Raw genomic sequence first — 22,191 nt, 5'->3', positions numbered from 1 at the left:
GATTGCTTCATGTACGACTACACGAATCATCTGCTGCACTGAAACCTTACACAACTCGGCCATCAGGCTGTCGGGGTATTACCCCCTGATGGGTGTACGTGATTTTTGTCTTCACAAGGCCTGCAGAATGTAGTGGAGAAGTTAATTCTATTTCTCCACACAAAAGCACTGGTGATCGCACTTCCATAGTTGCATCAATTGTTTTGAAATCAGTGTTTCGAGCCATCCATGTCTGGGATGTCTGTCCAGTCTGCAGCAGCTGCAGGGAGTTGTACGGGTAAGACCAGTGTCTGATGTGGCGCCAACTTACATTGAAAAGTATCTGATTCACTTTCTTTTATCTCCATAAAATTTTAGGTTAATATGTGACAGCTGAAAATAACGATAATCGGCGAGAAATTAAATATACTCCAAGGTTATAGCTTCCGCTCCCGAGATTCAATCACACGCGTGTTCAGGTGACGTCAAAAAATTCTCAAATCCAAAACTAAAGTGCCCCTAAAGGTTTGCTCCTCATCAGGCATAAGAGTACTAAATTTATATCTGCGTACAACTTTCCAGCTCAATAGCGTCCTTCGTTTGGAAATCAGCGCAAATTCCGCAGCGGTGCGGAAGCTAAGATCGCGTTTGTCGAAAAATATACACTCATCTCGTGATTTTTAGCCATTTTAGGAGTTAAAGTGCATGTATTAGGAAAAGTGCTTGTGTAAATATTTTTTTTGGTTCGGTTCAGATAATCAGTTGTCCCAAAGTAAGCTCCAGATGTTTACACTATTTTCCGGCCGCCACATTAGAGGACTAAGGAGGTCCTCCAACATGGCGGCTCCATACTAGGCTCTATAATTTTGCGCGGAACATTTCGACAAATATCTCAACTTTTGGACAACGCACACACTTTATACTTGGAGAACTATCTTCTTTATTTATTGTCTATAATTTCTTGACTTTATCCAGTGAATGGTTTTTTATTTTATTTTTTATTGCGTGACAATGCACACACCCTATAGTGTATTTCCAAAGTGCAACGATATTGCACTATTATCGTTTTTAGATAATAAACAAATAAAATAACTTATCAGAAACTTATCAGAAACTTAGTGCAAGTATCAGAAACTTAGGGTAATTCACATTTCACAGAGATTCAATCTATTAAAAGGCTTGATAAATTTACCATTCCTTTCAGGGGATGGGTGACTTCCCATGACTTTTTACTTTCAGGGGGCAGGGAGCTTGCTGCTTAAGCAGTTTCCAACAGTCTTTCCCAATTTCAGACCACAAATGTCATTAAAAATTGTACCTTATAAAATGATTGAGAAAATTACTCCATTGTGATTGGCTGAGAGCAGGCCACTTTATCATTAATTTTTAATTTGCACTGCAGTGCAAATTAGATCTTGAGCATTTGTTATTTTCTCAGTCATATGATAAATGAGTAATCATATGGGATGGAGGCTTCAGCTATTATTAAAGGACTTTAACACTACTCATGATATTTCCTTAACAATATTTTTCAAATATTGCTTGGTGTATAAATCCTATATCTCACTCACATTGATACAATTACCTGTACTTATTTTTGTAAATGCCTTCTCACAGGCGACAGCCCACATTGCACCTTAGCTCAATGGTTTAAAGTGGTTCTTCTTGGGGATGCAAGAGTTGGTAAGACTTCACTGATAAGATCCCTTAAAAATGGCCAAGAATCATGGGAACTTCCAAAAGAGTATGAACCAACTGCAGGGGCCTGGGTAACAAACTTTGATTTGACAGACAGATGTAGGCTCCTTATTACTGACACATCTGGAAGGCCAGAACATACCTCTCTTGTCAATCTCTACTTGAGGCAACTTCATTGTGTTGTCTTTGTCGTTGCTCTTGATGAACTTTCAAGCTTCAGAAGTCTTAGTCACTGGTATCATGCTTTCACCCATGAGTTTACAGGTGATGTATCTAAGGTTGCAAAGTTTGTTGTTGGCACAAAGACAGATGCACAGCACAATACCACATTGCAAATGGAGGCAACATCTTTTGCAGAAGAAATTGGAGCAGAGGTGTGGATCACTTCAGCAGCCAAATCATTTAACACTCATGAGTTGTTCACCAGAATTGCTAAAATGGCCAATACTGATTTTCCTAGCTCATTGCTTGATGCAGAGGTTGCACCAAAAAGTGGCGATTCTCTAGATGGTCCTATCACAAGTCTCGATACATACCTGTTGGATGATATGTTCTTTGGAAAGGAAGCTTTTCTGAGGTACCCTGATCCAGTCCTACTGAACACTGAAGAAGAAGAGATTTCACACCTTGTGTTGTCCCATCAGTGTGTCACTATGACGGGAGAGAATAAAGTCTTCAAATGGGGCACCTGGTCCACAGGACGGTAAAAGCGCCACCTTAATGGCCGAATTTACATTAGAGATGCATTATCTTACACCAAATTTATATTAGAGGACTTTAGGTCTAGGTATGAATCTGGTGTTTAGACGAATTATGTGTCCAAATTCGTTTTCGGCTTTTCATCTTCAAGACGTGTTGACGGATGAATTAGACGCAGGTGAATTTCGTCTTAGCACCGCATTTATACCTAGACGATTTATCCGTCCAGGCAAATGAATTACCCGTCTTAGGCAGCTAATTCGTCTGAGACTGATAATTCGTCCCTAGTAAAATTTGGCCAATTTTTTTTTTTAAAAAAAGGTAAATGATCGGCTGCAGAGTGTTTAGCACCTTATGGGTCCTTCCAAATCTCAATTGCCTTTATTAAAAAATTTCGTCTTTTAATGGTAACAGAACGGTATAACAACGTTTTTTGCAACGGTTCCTTTCCCTTTTGTTTCATTTTCTTATGTTTTAGATCAAAAGAGGCAGTGCTGAAGTCAGAAGGCACAATGACATCTGTAAACACGTCAAGCAAACTCTGGTCCTGCGTGATGGCAAATTCAAAGCCTAGCACATGGCAGCATGAAAACTTAGAGGGTGTTATTAAGTATGGTACCACAATTAGAAGACAACCCACAAAGACCGAATTCAGACGTATCAAAAAGCTACTCTTCACTTCGCGTAAGTTAGTAACTTTTTTGTGCATGAATGCATGATCAATACAGAGACTGGGACAATTTCATGTAGGAGCCATGGAACCTACGTGCATTAGGCATAGATTGACTTGAGGGAAGGCCACCGTTCTACTTTACACTGAGCAAGTGTAACTCATAGAAGAGTCCAATCCTTTCAGAGAATTAACGCTTTATTTTCAAACGAAACGCATGTGGTTTTTCGGTTGATACACACCCAGTTCATTAGCAGTTTTTTTAACAATTAAACTCATCAACAATAGATGAGGTTGGGGATTGGTGCCTGGAAGGGTGGTGGGACTGAGAGCAGAGGAGTCGAGCGCCAGGGTATCCCTGGCAACCCTGTGAGCGGTAACCACCATCTGGCACCGTCACACTGCATGAAAATACAGTGGAAATGAATTGATGCTTACCATGAGGGGAGGGGAAGGGAGGGGCAGAACAACAAGAAAGCTAGCAAAGGCGAGAACACAACTGATTGCAGAATGTGTCACGGAAACCAGAACTGTACAAAGGTCAAGCCCTATCACTCACTGGGCGCCCCGCAGCGGAGGTGAGCCGCCATGGTGAAGACCGCTTCCTGCATTGTCTTGATTTTAATACGTCCAGGAGCCATAATCGGGGACTCCGTCCCCGATTATGGCTCCTGTCAAGACTTATTATCGTAGAAGTGTTGTTTTTATGAGCAAGAGCAAGTTATTTGCTCATCAAGCCATGCTTTATATCTGGAATTTCTGGCACGTCTAAATTACATTTGGCCACATAAATCGGCTTTTCATGCAAGAAAATGCTAGGTAAAGTAAGTAATCGGTTAACAACGTACCTCCGTCAGTAGCCTTTCAGGTAAATTCATTTAGTGTACCTCTCCTTGTTTCGACTTGTTCCTCAGTTCCAAATTGTCACTTATCAAAAACGAAACAGTGTCTCATCGCATTCAAACTACTGAAAAGAGATTTAAAAATGCGACACGTAGTGGACTCATTGTATTTTGTACGAAATTCGAGGTGCTCGGAAATGTGATGAAGCACAGTGGCTTTTTAAAATATATCACCACGATCGAAATTAAAACCGTATGGAGAGAACTTGAAAATAAATAATCAAATGCTATGCTAGTTGTATCGTATTACCAAACCACGGTCGCTGTTTTGACTGTTATGATTTCCATATGATTAAACTTCATGAATTTTCAACGAGGTTAAGAAGGACATAATAATAATAATAATAATAATAATAATAATAATAATAATAATGGCATTTCGGGCAGTATATCCACAGGGTGGCTCTTCGCCTGCCCGATGCTAACTAAATTTACAATTGTAAAAAGATTAAAAGATATCTAAGAATTTATATCTATATGTAAACGAGATAAAATTGTGTTTTAAGATATGCTAAAATATATAAATGAATAAATAAATAATTAAAATTATGCCAGGTGTTCTAAAGCTCTCTTAAAATATAATACGCTACATACTTCTTCTAATCTAGATATGTTATATCTACCTTCTCTTTCTATTTTAGGAGACAAGTTGGGCCAAGAAAGGGAACATGGCATTTTCTACATGCTGCTTCAATCAGAAGACGATACCCCATCAGAAGTCGGCTTGAACTCGGTTTTTTGCAAAATGAGTGAGACAAATTTCTCGGAGAAAAGAGTTATTGAGAATAATTTTCGTTTCAAACCCGTGCCAATTTCTGGAAGTGTGACATGTATGAGTATGTCTTCTGATCATGCAGCTGTTGTTAACGACGACAACAAAGGCGTTTCAACTTGGGGCCGTGGAGAAGATGGTGCACTTGGCCTTGAGGAGCACTTGATTTCAAATTTTGATCCCCCTTCTCCAACACCTGTAACATCGATAAATTGTCAAGTGAAAGAGGTATGCTGTGGCGCAGAGTTCACGTTGATATTGACAAATGAAGGGCAGGTCTATTCTTGCGGATCAGGCGCTTTGGGAAAGTTGGGTCATGGAGACGAAACAGACAGACCTTTGCCATCGTTGGTAGGTTACTTTGGAATTAAAAATGCAAGCTTTTCCGCGGAAGGCTAGTCTCCTTCGCAGCCATTATTAGGGAGCTTAAGAAACCACGACGGCGATGCCGAGGACAACGTCGATTAAAAAATGATTTTATATTTTACCTACAAATCTCGCGGTACTCTCAAGTCATTTACTATGTTTATCACTGTCAAAGCTATCACGAAACTGAATCTAGGACACATCGATAAATTGGAAATACAAATTTAAAAATTAGTCGTTGTGGTTCAGGTTCTCCAGACAACGCAGAATTTGATCATTTCACGTTGTTGTTTTGCAGAGGATGGCAAAGAAATGTACCAAGAGTTATAAGGCACATGCACTCCCATTGTTCTCCTCATTAAACCTTCTGTTTAGCGGCGTTGCCGTTGCCGTTGCCGTCGTGGTTTTCTTAAGCTCCCTATTAGCGTCGTCACGCAACGTTTCTCCCACGCTGGGGAAGAAACGTTGCGTGGCGACCCAAATAACGGTTGCGAAGGAGACTACAGGAAGGCTCATTAATGAAAAAAGATCATATTTTTTCGTCTTTCTCTTCGTTCTACCGTGTCATTTCAATTTTTTTATATCTATTTGATGCCTTTACCGAACTCAGCAAACACTAGAATTGCCTGTTCCGTGCAAAAACGTCAGTTTTATTTTCATGGCTGCTCAAGTTGAGTGCATAACTGCGATGATCATTCATGTCTTTACATCTTTCTCCGTATTTCAAATATTTGATTTTTCATAAATCCACTAGCAAGAACGTCAGTTGCTCACAGATCTTACTTCTACATCCACCATGAGAAAACCATACAAATGTCCAATAACGTTGCTCGATAAAGAGCATTTCACTCCGACATAACTCATGGCGGTATGTTTTTGTAGCAAACGAGGGTAGGCATTAACTATATTGGTAGCCCAAAAGCTTACATAATGGCCCCCTTGAGTTACTGGCAAAAAGCTAATTAAGAGGGACACTGTAAACCTGAGTTACCACTTAAAAATGAAACTATCACTTTGTTCATCAGAAGCAATGCCAGCTGGCATCTCCTGTATACTTAAAAAATAATCTATGTGAAAAAGTGTTTCTAAGGCACAGTTCAGCTTTGTTCGCCAGGGGATACCACTAGAATGGAACGTTTTGTAGTTACTAGTTACCTTTATCACAAATTTTCAGATTGAATCACTTTGGAACATCCAATCAATTGCTGCGGGAGGTTATCATGCGGTGGCACTAACGAACAGCGGTGTGCTGTACCAGTGGGGACAGGAGTGTGCAAACGAAGCTCTAACAAAGTTCACAGTTCCCACAAAAGTGAGTCAAATCGACAATGTGCGCGTGACATCGGTGGCTTGTGGCACACATCACTCTGTGTGCATGGCTAATTGGTTGGGGTGGTACACGGGAATCCCGTATGCGTGGGGACGGGGTACGCATGGTCGACTGGGGCTGGGTCATCGCCAAAATTTGTATGTCCCACGCTGTATCAACGCATTATATTCCACTAGTACGTTTGTGAAGCAAGTGTCAGCTGGCGGGAAACACAGCGGTTTTCTGACTGTACAAGGGGAAGTGTACACGTGTGGTAACAATGCTTTTGGACAGCTCGGTTACTTTACTCCTTCTAGAGACAGTGATGTGCCGCGTAAGGTCTGTCTCGGAAAGAACTCAACAGGAAATGAAATCAGGTCCGTAGGACTTTGCCTTATGTTTCATTGATGCATTAAATTAAGGAAAACCGAATATTGAGGATTAAAAACCTTTAAGAAAACATTCGAAGCCACCACTATTTAGGCTGTTCATGAAGTTTCCATCCCGTTACTTAACACAAAAGACACTGACGCTATAATGACAACATAATTACATTGCTTTGGTTCCCAAACCCTCCCGTCCACAGGTCGGGGTAAATTTTGTTTTTCGTGTGGCGCATCCAGGTCTTTCTTTCCGTTAATTATTTAACAGCTGATCGGGTTTTTTTATGATTTACACAGATTCTTTCTTTATGATTTACTATAACCGCACCTTAGAACATTGTGTGACTTAGAGGAAACTGGATTTAATCTGCCACTTGGTCTTTTTAGAATCAAATTGTTACTGATAAATGGTTCTTTTATGTTGTAACAACTTTTGTGCTTAGAGCCGAAAAACTGTTCTGCAAGGAAGACTACACCATGATTTTAACAACTGATGGGGATGTAATGCTGTGGGGAAAGTGCTACTATGGATCAAAGTTGGAAGATCCGATACCCCTTGACGTAAAAAGCAGTGCCTCCACCGATGCCACTAATCAAGACTTGAGCATCAAGGATGTCACCACGTGTTATGTGCCATCGGGAGATTCATATATCGAGCTCGTTGTGGCTCTGACCAACGCCAGCAATCTGTTATTTTGCGCTGGAATCACACCTGAGTCTGATTGCCAGACTATGGAGGATCGCACACTGCAGATTCGCTGTAACAAGTCAAACTTGACTACTCTTTGTTCTGTGGGATCCGTTTTGGTCAGCATGGATCAACAAGGCAAAGCCTATTCTGTGAACATCTGGCGGTGGTTGTTGAAACTTTTGTCACTAAACCCGCAGGGAAAGAAGACGCCTACAGACCTCACACATGCTTTGTTCTCCAAGCTGAATGAATCAGACATAGGACACTTACCCACTGTAGAGTTCGCTGCGGTAAACGTTTGTGCAAGTGTAACGGCAATCGAGGCTAGTCTCAGTACGTTTGTCTTTTGCTCTAACATTGGCGATTTGTACAGTTGGTCCCCCATGAAAGGCGGAGATGTCGTTCGTCACAAAGAATTGGACAATGAAATCATCGTGCAAATTGCTTGTGGGGCGAGCCACCTGGCTGCTTTATCAGACAACGGAATACTTTACACATGCGGAGATGGACGATCAGGCCAGTTGGGACTTGGCACTTTTCAAACTACCCAGACGTTCAAGATAGTGCCGTTAACAGATTTTCACAGGGCTCAAGCTGTGTGTTGTGGCTGGGCAAGCACTGCCGTTCTCACAGAAAATGGAAAGGTGGGTGTGTGTTTTTCCTAGTCTTGGTTTTTTTCTTTTTTTTTTTTTGTCTGTTTGACGGCACTGGACGAACACTTCTATCAAACCGCCACACTCTCTGATTAAACATACGTCGTGTTATTTCCGTACAAGACAAGCTGAAACAAAGAGAAAAGAGGCGAATTTTCTATAAAATTAGAAAAACAAGGAGTGTATTTTGTGCGAATGTTAGAATGTGTTAGAATGTGTTCTAGCTTGATTGATTAAAGTTGCCGTCCTAGTGAGTTTCTAAATGGACGTGTTCAGTATTCTTACACTGTATTTTAGGTGTAATGAAACTCTGAAGACTAAAAAGGCGTTTCTCTGAAATCCAAGTGGATCGTGGATTACTCATTGCTGCGTACCATTGTTATGTATGTCGTAATCAAATTTCTTATATGGTTAGCTCCGTGAGCGGGCAAGATGAATCAAATCCTTCGCTGTGATTGGCTCCCCGAGCGGGCAAGATGGAGCTATCTTGCCCGCTCGGGACTACCAGCCGCGTCCCGCAAGAAAAATGTCTCCGAAAGTCATATAATAAATCCTTTATTGACCAAGCTTGTTCGGTCAAGATGGCTGGATATTGGCCTTGTTCTTTTTTTGCGAGGTTATGGACCTCGACTCCATCTCGGTCCATAAACACGCCAAAAAAGAACTTGGTCAATATCCAGCCATCTTGACCTCACACTCGGTCAATAACACATATATAATGTTCCCTATACCTATCTTCCAGGTGTTCTTTTGGGGTCAGCTAGATTTGCCAAGGGGAGAGAAGGCAAGAAGAAAACAATCGAACATCACTACTTCAACAGAACCCTTTGATGCTGTAACTCTTCAGCGAAAGGACGACAGTGGCTCTTCTCCAGCAGAGTACAAAGTAGAAATTACGGGCGATACTGGAATCGTACAGCATCACCTTGCTGTAGTCGGTAGACCATTCGCGGTCGAAATTCTGCAAAGAGATGGAAACACTGGCAGTAGTTCTTGTACGGTAAGAGCTATGAACCGCTATGAACCCAAAGCACTGCAAACAGTTTTATGTCTACAACTCATACCAGTATTTTCTTTTTTTGTGTACAGGAGTTTCGAGCTGAAGCAGTTGACTTCCAAGACTCGAAAGAAGTCCACTCTAAAGGTAATATCAAACAGTCACAGAAAGGCGATGGGACGTACGTTGCTTCCCTGGTTTTCTGTTCCGAAGGTTCCTTCAGAGTTTCCATAACTCGAAATGGAAAGAACGTGCTTGGAAGCCCATTCAAAGTGAATGCAGAGAAAGGTGTTTTTACCAAAAGGAGTAAATTATCTCTGATTGGCTCCGACATTGAGTGCATGAAAGCAGTGGGTGGTGTTCTGCAGAAGGCCATCGATGCTGCAGACTCGAGAGTTGAGTTATGGGGAGTACCCAGCCTTACCGCCGACCTTGTTACTCAGGAAGCCCTGATGTTATCCTCGATCACCGACGGAGGAATCTATATCTACGTATGGGATGTCTTTTGTGGAAATCTTTCCGAGGAAAACCTCAACTTCTGGCTGTACCTGCTGTCACTGCAAGCTCCTTCTGCCAATGTAATCCTCTTAGGTGTAAATATCAGTAAAACACACGCCAATGAAATTGATCTGAAACCATTCCAAAACGTAAATCCAATGATGCAGCGATCCATCTTTGTTGGGACCACTTTTGCTTCAGAACCTGGCAAACTATTGGACGAAGTACTGTTGGTGGTAAGCGAAACAAACTACTACCAAAGTCTTGTGTGGTATCGACTAGAAAGTCTGGCTTCAAAGGTTCTTGAAATGAAGAGGAGCGGCATTGAGGTTCTTGATCATTCCACCTTCAAGTGCATCGCCGGTGAGTGCGGAATCCAGAGGGACTTTCTCAGCAAGAAAGCTGCCGAATACCTTGAGTTGACCGGAATGGGTCTGAGATTAGGAGGAGACTCTATCTTCTTCGTTCTTCAACCACTCTGGTTGGCAAGGCACCTAACTGAAGTAGCCAGATTCAGTCACTTTGGAGCACTAGACAGGAACACGTTAGGTAGGATTGAAAGTTGCGATCCTTTGTGGATCTGGTATGTCACGTTTATGTTTCTTAAATTATGTTTTAGTTTGAACTTAACATATGCATGGAGGAAGTAAAGAAGTTTTAGTGACACCTATATGTGTTTATATGTTAAGTTAGAATATTTCTCGCTATAAGTGAAGTCTTTACAGTGCGGTTTTAGATCCTCTAAAAACAATAACCAATGGAATGACGAGTTTTTAAGGACGTTCGCGCTAATTGTTTCTGCGCATCCTTACTGCGCACGCAAATTCACACGCGACGTCATGCATGAGCGCGCGCGCTAAGTAATAAAATGAACAATGATAGAGCAGAAGGCCATTGCTGTAGCTTTTCCTGGATTTAACTATCTTGGACGTTCGGTGAACCCTATTTTTCTTTTGATGAATCATTTTCTCTACCGATTTTCTACGTTTAGCGAAAAAATGAAGAAAATCTATCGACTAAAAGTTTGAATTTTTGCAAAATGCACCATCGAATTCCGTTCTTTTTAGCTCTTCGTTTATCTGTGCGACAGTTTTAAATGCCTCTTGAAGGGTTAAGTTTTGTGAAAACATTGGTAACATTTGGAATTATTTACGCAACAGACCCACTTCTACAAAACATCACCAAGATCGTTTGCCTCCGTTGACTCACCTCCGATATTTTTAACTATAAACCCCTGTACACCATGCTGAACTACGTGCGCCAAATTTCAAAATTAGAGTAGTTTTCCACACGTGTTATCTCTGAAACGAAGTCGGTGACCCCCCAATTTTTTTGCGTTTCTGACAACAGTAACTCATTTTCTGACCGCAGTAAAAATTTTAAAAAAATCTATCGACTGGAAAATTTTCGCGCGAGCGTCCTTAATAAAATATTGCTATTACACTTATTTTTAAAACACTATCGTACTATGCTTTCCACGGTCACAGATTCCACAAAGCAGCACATTGTCAACTTGTTGATTGAAAAGCGTGTGGCCGTCGAGAGGATGGACAAGCGTACAATCGACATCATTCCTTATCTCCCTCTGATAGCAAAGGAGAATTGGCCCTTGGTTGACGAGTCAAATCATACAATCTACAGGCATTTGGTGCTCACAGCGCCGCCCTATCACATCCATTCCATCTTCCAAAGTCTCGTTGCGAACGTTGTGCAGGAATACAGGCGTGTAACCCTTGGAAAATACTTTTTGGTCATCTACAGCGATCATTATGAGTGCCGTGTTGACTGTGGACCTTACATGATCAACAAAACTATGACACAGGTAAGGGTCATTGTGCGGGCAGGAAGCCAAGATATGTGCAGAACAGGTGCAGAAACAGCAGTGGGTTTCTTCCAAAGATGCTTTGCCAAATTTGGAAGCTCGTACGAGATCAGTGTAAAGGTATCTTGCAGCTCGTGTAGGCAGGACTATGTTGATTTGTCCGTTGTACAAGAGGCAGTAGCACAAGGCAAGACCGAACGTGAGTGTGGAAGATGTCATAGAAAGAGGTTGTCAGTTGATGACTTGTTGAATGGTTTCAAAGATACTCGGCCGATCGAAGAGTTAGTCTGGCATCCTTACCACAGGTTACAACATCCAGGTTTGTACTGAAGAAAAGTCTACAGGTTTGTGTATGAGTTGTTTTTATATCTTCGTAAAAAAAAAAACAATCATTGTCACTTACTGTTTCAAACGTATGGTCGAAGTGAAGAAATTGAAGGGCAGGCGTTGACAGAGGATCATGAAGGAAGAACCTTATTTTTGTACTTATGTTGAAAACAAACTCAAACTACGACGGTACAAAAAGAAAAAATAGTCCTGACTAAACATGTTGATAAATCTTTACTACCAATTGAGCAATTCGACAACTTACAATTCTGGTCGGCTCTTCTCCTGTAATGTTTGTGTTCTTCGCAGACTTGTTAAGGTTAACTTGGAGTCGTGTACCCAATTTTTTCATCTTAAACACGCCAATGGGCGTATTGAAGGATCCCGTATCCTCTTGGGACTAGTCCCAGTCCTCGAGCAAAATGAATTATTTAATAGCGCAAATTTGTTCTGCTTGAATGGCAAGACATACGTTAAAAATTAACCTTTGGAAACATCTAGAAACTTATGAAACTTAACGCTTCACTGTGGCTGAGGAAGTATTAAGAACGTCACTAAAGAAAACTCTTGACATTAGTGGCATGATTCACTATAGCCTGCCAGCAGGCTCACCTTTGAGTCACACGCGGGAGCGGCGAAGAGCAAAGCGATCCGGCGGGAAGGAGTCTGTTGAAGAGGCACTTTCTCGTCTCGCGGCTTCTCCGCTCGATTTCGCGCTCGCGGCTACGCTGCGCGCGCTTGTGCTCCAGCGTGAGCCTGCTCGTAGGCTAGATTCACTATGGATAGGCCTAGGACAAAGACAGGGCGATTTTAATTATTTACTCGGCTTTCAATCCCAGCTGTTTTGGCTCTTTCATTTGATTTTACGTTACATTTCCAAGCCCCAGGTGGCCCATACCCCAGAGCGGACATTTCCTCCTCAACTGACATGCTGTTACGACCCCTGGTGCGATACTTTGGTGATGGGGACGAGAGGCTGCTAAAGGGAATCAAAGCAATGTTTGAAGATATGACCAAGGTTTTCATGGACTTAAAAAATGTAAGTTAAAAGTTTTCAATATCACTGTTAGTTTTTCGATCAAGACAGCATCCTAAATTTGAATATGATTTGCTTTATTCTTCTGACATTTTGAGAAGAATATCGTAAAAATGAACTCATGAGGGACAAAGGCAAGTCGTCAGTCCCAGAAAAAAATCATATAATACTGACCAACATGCCACTGAGTTCTACACCCCTCCAAGCAACATTTGATTGAAAGAAATGTTACTGAACGACTTTCAAACATCAGAGAATTAAAGCTTGTGTAATATCAATGTCGTTCCCAGAGCCCACGTGTCTTTTGGTCAGCTGCAACCAAAAGACACGTGGGCTCTGGGAACGAGATTTCCATGTTTTAAACCATGGCACGCATGCGCCGTGAAACCGGAACTCCTAAAATCTTGGAGTCTGGAAATTGATTATTCCTGAGCTCCGTGTCTTGGCGCTGACCAAAAGACACGTGGGCTCTGGGAACGAGATTGGTGTAATATGAGACCTGAAAGACGAGTCGCAGGTGTTACTTCTCTAAAATGCGATTGTGTCAAAATGTTAAAATTATTTTTTAACAAAAAGATTGTTGTTCTTAACCATTTTTTCCGCACTTTTACATTGCCTCTCTTAGTGCGACGTTCCAAGGACCGTCTGTCTTTTACCAGAGTTGCAGAGATCTTCTGTTTTTAATACCAACGTTATCAAAATGCTTTTGACGTATGGTCAGCCAAAGTATAGGCTGTTTCTACTCTGTGAAGGAAATGGAGATGGGACTGGGGTACACTTTCTTGACCACAGCAAGCACAAAGGCTACATGCTGGAGACCAATGCAGCTGAAGGCCTAATCAAGAAAAGCGTTGAACTGCTGCGGTTTGCCTTGCAGGTAAAAACAATGAAACTATTAAAAAGAAAAAAGAAAAACAGAGTAAAGTATATCCATATATAGAAAGTAATTTGAGTTCGAGACAACGAGGTTCAACAAATATACTTCCTAAGGCCGACAAGATAGTTTGTTTATAATCAAATATTAATTTCGAGCGATAGCCCTAATTCACTAATATAATTAGTTCGAGTAAACACAAAGACTGTGGATTGAGTCTTTTGTTGGAAGCCTAGGGACAAATAAGCAAATATCGATGCGCTCGACAGTTTACAAGAGGTTGTTTGGGGCAGGGAAGTAGTGGTAAGTTCTACGCAGTGATGTGGAATAAATCTCTGAATTACTGACGCTCACTGACCAGTTCGCAAATTTCAATGTGTTTAGCAGTTCAATCAATTCCTTTAGGGGTTATTTCTAAGTTTGCTGAACTTAAGACTAATGTTGATGCTAATTGGGATGATAACTTGTTTTAGCTTCTTATTTCATTTTCGACTGTGGCTAACTTCGCCAGAGGCTTAGGCCTTTTTGACGTTGAGGGAACTCTGAACAACATACTTGGTACGGTTGGCCTGAGTCGAACCATGCTTTGCGCCGTTCCATGGAAGAATATCTTCAAAGAGGTTTGTAATGCCATCAGTTTACACCGAAGATAATATTGGTAGCCTGTGAGATTGAATTTCTTCCGCCGCTCCCTCCATACGGCGGCCTCTGCGTGAAACGGTCCTTTAAAAAAATGAAAGGCAGAGGACATACTCGGAATGGAGGTCGATACTTAGGTACCGTGGGTTGCAGTCAGTTAATACCAAAAAAGGAAAAGAAAGTGGGTTTTTCGTTATTGTAACGGGGAGGAAAAAAGGTGCCTGACAATGGCTCTCATATTCACATTTTCCTAAACTAAAATTCGCGACCTTTAAAGTAAGTGTATAATTTTAGCCTCACTATTTTCCTCTGTTCATCATGTCACAAACTATAGCTCTTACCAGATTAATTACGTACTATTAAACGTCTAACTCCTTGTTTTACGACATGTTTATGTCAGTAGCTGAGCCTGCGAAAAGGCTCTGGCTGGGAGATTCTGACCACGGCTGGAAGAACTGGCTCTGCCCCCCTCTCTCTTATGATCTCCTCTTTCTCCCCGCTTTCTCTTCGCCCTATCCTCGACTAGAGAGCCTGTTCACAGGCGTTTATATCAGTGGATTATCAAACAATGCTCCCATGACCCAACTGAACCCGATCTAAACTGTTGTATTTACAGATGGATGGATTTCTCAAGAGCATGCAAGAAGTGTCAGACTCCATTCGACAACCTAAGGACCTCAGCACGTTATCTGGTCCGGATCGTGGGTATCGAGTGGGAGGTGAAAGCTACGAGTATTTACGTAAACTTCTATCCGAGTTTAAAACCATAGACGACTTTGGCGGGTTACGACAGGAACCTCGTGAAGGGATTGGAGCTATTTGGGTTTGCTCAGAGCACAGCAAGTATAACAAAGACACTATGGCTTTTACCATCATGCCATAGGACGACAAGGACTCAACAGATGATGAATAGAACAGGTGATAAATAGAACAGATGATACAGAGAACAGATGATAAATAGAACAGATGATACAGAGAACAGCTGATAAATAGAACAGATGAAACATAGAACAGATGATACATAGAGCAAATGATAAATTGAACAAATGGTACGTAGATCAGATAATAAATAGCACAGATACATAGAACAGATGATACATAGAACAAATGATAAAAAGAAAAAATGGTACATAGAACAGATGATAAATAGAACAAATGGTACGTAGAACATCCAGTTAGCGGAATCTGTAGAGACACTTTCGAGTGGATAGTATAGTAGCATACACTGGAATCAATATATCATGGGGATTGCATTATGTACCCTTTGAATCCTAAATTGCTCGTCAATAATTATATATTAGCTGGAGTTAATTAGCATAATTTTCACTGATTACGACTTTTAATTATGTGAAGATTGTTCCTTTTAATTGTACTTAGAAGAGTGAAATATTCTAAAATAGTTGCAGATAGCACACTTGCACGATGTCGTCATTTGACTTAGCCTGCGTCGCAGACAGTCTATAGAGCGTATTCACTCACGTGTCCAGCAGCCATGCAAATTTTAGAACAAAAGAAAGTGTTTACATAAGAAAAGAGTTGAACTCCCACAGGATTGGTTTGGTACACAAACATGGCCGCCGTTTCATTGTTTTGGAACACCAATATGGCTGCCATGACGTCATGTGCATACGCTTCATACCGGGCATTTTGTGGCTGCAACGCAGGCTACATTTGGCTACAACTACCAGAATTCACTTCTTTTTTCCTCTACTATCCCTATTTTTGAACCACACTGGGGTTTAAATGACAATTGCGCCAATTGGCATGAGAAAAAGAAATCGTAAAGGATTCTGATACTTTTAGTCAAACGACGCCATCATGCAAATCGCCTGTTCCAATGATTTGTGAGAAAATTCCAGGATTCAACACAAAATTCTTAGTATTAGAGAGCTGATCTTGTCGTAAATCTATGTAATTAATGATTGAACTTTCCGCTAGAAACGTAGTTGAATTATTCGAAAAGAAATGGTTCTTTAAAATCGCACAATTAGAGAGAGGCTAGCATTTTTCTACCCAGGAATGTTTTACAGTAGTCAAAATGAATTTTTAACTTTTCTAAACAATAAAAGTTAATTTTTAACTTCTTAAAGCATTGGTAATTAATTTCTTGGATTTCTTTCCACCGTAAGGAAAATAAATTAACCATTAGCCGTGAAAGCCACCACCCGATTGAGACCGTCTATACCGGTCTGAAGTGTCAGTTGTTCACTCGCGGCTAAGCTCAAACCAATCTTGGTACCAGGGCTTTTTCCTTAGAGACTGGGAGTGAAAAGTCCTGAGAACGAGGTTGATCTCAAACCTCCAAATCTACAGATTTGGACTGAGGGACTCCTAGGGGACAGTTTGCGAATGCATCACCAAAAAGGACGTGGACATCACAGCAGTTTTGTAATCGTAACTACATTTGCTTTTTTGGTAGAAATGTTACGTGAACCTGTCTTGTGTGACTTATGTGAACCAAGAGAGAATGATCTAGATCATGCTCTCTTGGTGAACCCAGTGAGGATGCCCTCTCTTGTGCGAACACAGATTTAGGTAATTTTTTTTTTTTTTTTCATTGTTTTTTGCTATTAAATATCACCTAACCAGACGAGTCTGAAAGTGTTTTTCAGGTTATTCGTTCAGTTTGTGCGTAACGAGAAAACAAACGAAAGCAAGGGTTCTCTCCACGACCAGAGAGGTGCAGTATTCTTTTCTTTGATCTTTTGCAGCGGGGTGGAAAAATGCGCGCAACATGTTGCGCCACACAGTGCCACGTTCAGGCCTTTACAATGAGGAAATTCATTTGTGGTCTTTTTCAGGTAACTGGTCGGTCTAAGCTTTCGATTTCTATTTCCCGGCATGAACCAATGAATGACAGTAATTCCAAACAACACGTTACCATTAACAGTACCTCATGACAAGTTTAACTTTTATTTGTTTGCATTAAACATGCTCTTAACGAAAATAAGAATGCAAGTGATTGAAAGCATACAATAATTTATGTAGGTTATCAACACAGTTTTAAACGGCCCTATTAAACACTCATAACTTGTAAATCATACGCACCAAGGAGCAAATGCACACAGTATAAACACATTTTCCCTAATTTTGCCAATACTTAAAGTAATGTGAGAATGAACTTTGTGCAAAGCTAAAGAGCAGAACAGCTTGGCTGAAAGATTGGATGCTTTCAGGAAAACTATAATCGACTAAAGCTTTAATGGATTACATGACTAGCTATCCGCCTGCTGCGCTGACTGGCAAGGTAGACTCTCATTGGATTAACTTAATCTAAATTCCTGCGGAAAAACAACATGCATGGCAAAAATCACAGGTCTCAATAATAACATTTCGTGCTAACATTCATATCACTTGATTTGCAGAAAGCCTTGCCGCACGTTAATTTGGGCAATTCCTCTTTTCTTGATAAATTGTTATAAACTCTGTTTGATATCGCTTTCTATCTCGTCAAGGTTTTTTTTTTAAACCTCGGCCCCAGCTGTTCGAAAGGTGGATAACGCTATCCACCGGATAAATCGCTATCCAGTGGATAAGTGTTAACAAAACAAACCACGCCCTCCACTAGATAGTGATTTATCCAGTGGAGAGCGTTATCCACCTTTCGAATAACCCGGGCTAGCATAGAGTCGTTCCAGAGCAAGGGTTTGAATCAATGTTATTTTAAATTCATTATTGTTGTTTTGTTTTTGTATTTTCTTTTTCTTTTTCTTTTTTTTTTTTTGTCTTGTTTTTTTTGTTTTTTTTTGTTTTTTTTGTAAGAGTCGTCAGAAGTATCATGATCCACGTTAAAAATGATCAAACCGAAATTAATTCGGAAAAAGCCCCTTCAAAGTGTAAAGCAAAAGCGAAAGTTTTAGTCTGCGCCTTCGAAAGCCACAGCTGCCTGTGCTTGGACATAGAATGGGCCTTCACGTTCATATTCACGGAGCCGTAAATGGAAGGGTTTATCAAACACTTCCTTGGAGAATGGAGACCTCACAAGTTCTGCTATAAGTTCGTACTTCAGTTCTTTGCCGGCTTTGTCCGTTTCAGTTTTCCTATCCAGTAGATATTCAAGAAATCCTGCGGAAAAGAAATCCAGAGAAAATGTTAAGTGCTGGTGCTCTTGTGAGCAGGATAGAAGGGGGCCTTCAAGGATAGTTATACAGGAAAAATTTAACGTCTCGGCAAACAGATTTGTAATACTTCCCAACTCAAACACGTTTTCCGTTTGGAGGAGAACATGTTATGTGTCCTGGGTCAAAAACTAACTCCCTAGAGCAGGCAAAACTCACTAACTCCCTAGGGAAACAACAACTTGAACTTTCCGGCTCACACGTGATCAGGTCGTGTACCTTGAAACTGAGGCAATTTTGGATGTCAGCTGGCATCATGCAAATACATTTTTTTTCTTTTTTGCAGTTTGTTCTATTTTAGAGTTGGCAGTAAACACTTAATGACTGGCCCCACCGGAAACAGTAAGTTTTGTTTCCCCTCGACCCGAAAATGTTCCCCAGTCACTACATACTAGACCTTGCAATACTTGCATGACATGCAAATTATCATAACTATAAAACCAGATTTACATATCCCATCCTCAATTAACACTGCAAAGGAATTACTACCATAGAGCAAGGGAAGTGCCTAGGAGCCAAGCAAAAAGGAACTCAACTGCCTCTCTCTGATAAGGATTGGTAAGGAATGGATTCTTAAAAATTACTGCTGAAGTTCCAAGCTGTGGCACCAATTGTCTATTTCACCGCAAATGAAGACTTCTTGCCAAATTTTTCTAGACCTACACTGAGGCAGCCAGGCCACCTTGGGTAGAACCTGTTCTAGAAATGATACATGCTGTTCTCATTTGTTTTACCTGGACAAGTTGTCATGCTCTCCTGTGCCCATTTGTACTTAGCAAGACTTCTAAACACTTTCAAAACTGCACAGTGAACATCTTGAAAAGGCTGCTTGGAAATGTCCATCAGGATCTGGAGGGGATTAGATGCCATGGAGCTAAAGAGTGACCTTGTGACCACTGCCAGATCTTCAGAAGGAATGTCAGCTGAGTGAAAAATCAATGCCAATGCTTCAAGTGATCGACCCTTTACATCTGCTTCAGAGGAGTTGATATTGCTACACAAGATCTTCATGATCTCATCATTGCGGGCCTTGTTATCAAACACTACCCAGAGACCTTGTTCAGAATGTGCCACAACACCAATTGTTTGTATTGCAATCAATTTAAGGGCTGGATCAGCAGCTGTCAGGAAGGAGAAGACAGTCTGCAAGAAGATGGGGTACTGTTGGGTCACCTCTGCTGGTCTGGATTGTGCCAGATAGCCAAAGAATCTGATAATGCCTGACGAGAAAATAAATTGCCTCAAGTTACCCTTATACACAGTTCATTATCAGCTCAGACTTGCCAATTCTCTCTGCCTTTCTCAGCCCAGTTCCAATTTCTTAAGTAAAACTTATTGCAAGATTTTTCTAAATGTCATGTAGTAATTAGGAACTTTAATTTTGTTTCGACCATAAAATTATGAATACTTGCATGCATGTCTGTGTCCTTAATTCTGAGATGCCAAATTATAATAAAGATATGTTAAGGCCAACAGATAAACTATTTGAGGCTATTGTTTATAATTCATCTTTATAATTAAGATTATTATAAAAAAAAATTGGACTTGATCAATCAAATTCAATAAATTATTGCATGTGCAGTAAACTATGTGGTGTTCACTAGCCTTATTTCGTCAAATACAATTTCTTAAAAGGGTCCAGTAGCCAATTCCCTTCATGAGACACGCTTGCAGGGAATCATGGTAGTTGTATTCATCATTTTGGACTGCATATTTGTTTTGATGAATACAACTACAATGATTTCCTGCAGGCACATCTTATGGAGAAAATTGGCCATTGCCAATGTTCATTTAGAAATCTGTGGCTTGTGTATTATATTCTTACTGTAAAACAAATCTTACTCGGCAACATCAGGGACATCAGTGGGTCTGTCTCGGCACTTATCAACAAGTTGTTTAGCCTTCTTACTATGCCACTGTCTTCAACAAACATCAGCCCATTCTTTCCTGAATCAGCTAATTGCGTTAGAAGCTCAATGCAATTCAATCGGAGCAAAATATCATCTCCATCTAGCTCTTTCGTCAACTTCTCCAAAACTCCAGAGTTTTGACAGCTTTTAAAAGCTCTCTCAGACAAAGCTTGAACTGACACCATTAGCTCATAAACCCTGAAACGAATGACATCCTTTTTCGTCAGAAGCTCGTCAAATTCGCTCTGAATCTGATGTTGAAACAAAATCTCCAGACCTGAGTCGTGTTTTGCGGTGTTGATGAGCGTGTTTGTGGCCAGCTTGACACAGGTGAGGTTTTCGTCGCTCAGAGCACGAGCAGTATAAACAAGGATATCCACGTTATCCAGCAGTGCTAACAGGCCGTTGATGCTTGTGGAGCATCTTTCCAGCTCGCCTAGACAAAACTCACGGACTTCAAACTGTGGATGATTCAAGCCTTCGATAACAAAATCATGGTAATGTGTTATAACCGCGTCTGCTTTCGCTAAAGACAGGAGTTTCTTCAAAATCCCTTTGCACAACAAGATTTGCTCTTCGTTTGTCGTACTCAAACAGCCAAACAACAAATGCACCGAAATGTATGGCGCCAACTCACGAAGACCAAAGGATGGGCTGTTCAGAAGGGCGCTTAAATCTTGTAAAGCCACCACTAAATCGTGGCCCGATGATACTGAAATTTTTTGAACTATCTCGTCACATTTCTCGGCGGCCATCTTGGGTTAGTATCTGCGCCCGCGATAATCAGGTTCAGCGATTAGCAAGAAGGCAGTTTAGTCTGTCAAGTAAAGGTACACAATTTTTATACTCGCCGATTTCAAAGCAGTTAGAGGAATAGGACGGACAATAAATGCGTATTCATTTGCGAATAGTTACCCCATTTGCGAATAGTTACCCCATCAGATTCTGAATTTACATGATTGCCAGACATCACTTTTCAAAATTTTGTTGACTGTCCCCTGACTTTTCCCTGATAAAAATCAAATTTCCCTAATTACTCCCCCCCCCCCCCCCCCCCAGGGTAACTTCTTCTAGGAAACATACCCAATTCAAGACTAGAGTGCTAAAACCATACCCTATTTATAACCAAAATGGCCATAATCAATACCCAAATTATGACCCAAACAGCTGAAAAACCCTACCCTTAAGGGCCGCACATACCTATATAGCCCATATAAGAGATTAACCCCCCGGGCTAAATACAAAATGTCAGACCTAGTAATAGCTTCTGGCCTCAACTTACAGCCAACCATTCCACTTGTTCATTAAGACTGATAAGTTTTCAACAAATTTTCCTTCTTCATTAGAGAGAAATATCATTGAGATCAGTGACCCTAAATGTTTCTTCCAGTAAATCAGCTGTATTAAATTATTTCAATTTTCCCTGACTTTCCCCTGACCTTGAAGATTTTTTTCCCCTGACCATTTCCTGACCTGTGGCAACCCTCATTTAGTGCTCCTCGCGAGAGCTATTTTGGGTGGCTGGAGAAGGGAACTCCGGCACTCCTTTCTTATGATCGAGAGTTATCTGAAAGTGATCCTATATCCATGGAAGTTTTCAGGGACAACGTTCATCTCAGAAGGGTTACATGTAGGGTGACATACTGCAAGCTGTGTTATCAAACAAATATAAGCTGGTTTTCACATTGCCTGGCCTTACTAACCAGTGGGTCAATGCGACTCCACCCAACAACATTTGATAACTGTGACGAACAGCTCCGCGAAAAAAAAAACTGCCGGTCGACTGCTGGTGGACTTTAGGACGACTGACGACTGACTTTTCCTTACTAATGAAAACCTCAGCTGTCA

General features: G+C 41.0%; 2 protein-coding genes across 3 annotated transcripts; one reads left to right on the top strand and one right to left on the bottom strand.

Moving 5' to 3' along the window:
* The first annotated feature begins 14 nt into the window (after positions 1-14).
* Positions 15-16,820, top strand: LOC145491067 (uncharacterized). Of its 2 annotated transcripts, XM_081470212.1 has the most exons (13): positions 16-277; positions 1,597-2,380; positions 2,855-3,060; positions 4,590-5,071; positions 6,261-6,772; positions 7,222-8,113; positions 8,865-9,122; positions 9,212-10,166; positions 11,105-11,758; positions 12,648-12,805; positions 13,428-13,679; positions 14,150-14,296; positions 14,932-16,820. In XM_081470212.1, exons 1-13 carry the CDS (start codon positions 229-231, stop codon positions 15,196-15,198), a joined length of 5,616 nt encoding a protein of 1,871 aa, XP_081326338.1. In that variant the 5' UTR covers positions 16-228; the 3' UTR covers positions 15,199-16,820. The 2 variants fall into 2 exon arrangements, with proteins under 2 accessions (XP_081326342.1, XP_081326338.1); XM_081470216.1 differs by lacking the exon at positions 14,932-16,820 and having other exon boundaries at positions 15-277; positions 14,188-14,283.
* Positions 16,821-17,577: 757 nt separating this feature from the next.
* On the bottom strand, positions 17,578-21,247 carry LOC145491340 (26S proteasome non-ATPase regulatory subunit 5-like). Its single transcript, XM_081470510.1, has 3 exons — positions 20,276-21,247; positions 19,168-19,653; positions 17,578-18,380 (listed from the first exon to the last, which is right to left on the bottom strand). The coding sequence occupies exons 1-3, from the start codon at positions 21,096-21,098 to the stop codon at positions 18,172-18,174; spliced, it is 1,518 nt and encodes a 505-aa protein (XP_081326636.1). The 5' UTR covers positions 21,099-21,247; the 3' UTR covers positions 17,578-18,171.
* Between the last annotated feature and the right edge of the window lie 944 nt (positions 21,248-22,191).

The sequence above is a fragment of the Orbicella franksi genome, chromosome 1 (assembly GCF_964199315.1).
Source record: "Orbicella franksi chromosome 1, jaOrbFran1.1, whole genome shotgun sequence".
NCBI classification, from domain to species: domain Eukaryota; kingdom Metazoa; phylum Cnidaria; class Anthozoa; order Scleractinia; family Merulinidae; genus Orbicella; species Orbicella franksi.
The sequence above is the reverse complement of the archived record's forward strand: the minus strand, read 5'-3'. Positions and strand labels throughout refer to the sequence as shown.

Coding starts and splice junctions, on each gene's coding strand:
- LOC145491067 (XM_081470212.1), top strand. CDS start 229: ATGTCTGGGATGTCTGTCCAGTCTGCAGCAGCTGCAGGGAGTTGTACG. Junction 278..1,596: donor AGCTGCAGGGAGTTGTACGG/GTAAGACCAGTG, acceptor GCCTTCTCACAG/GCGACAGCCCACATTGCACC. Junction 5,072..6,260: donor ACAGACCTTTGCCATCGTTG/GTAGGTTACTTT, acceptor ACAAATTTTCAG/ATTGAATCACTTTGGAACAT.
- LOC145491340 (XM_081470510.1), bottom strand. CDS start 21,098: ATGGCCGCCGAGAAATGTGACGAGATAGTTCAAAAAATTTCAGTATCA. Junction 19,654..20,275: donor GATGTCCCTGATGTTGCCGA/GTAAGATTTGTT, acceptor TTTTCTCGTCAG/GCATTATCAGATTCTTTGGC. Junction 18,381..19,167: donor GAGCATGACAACTTGTCCAG/GTAAAACAAATG, acceptor TCTTTTCCGCAG/GATTTCTTGAATATCTACTG.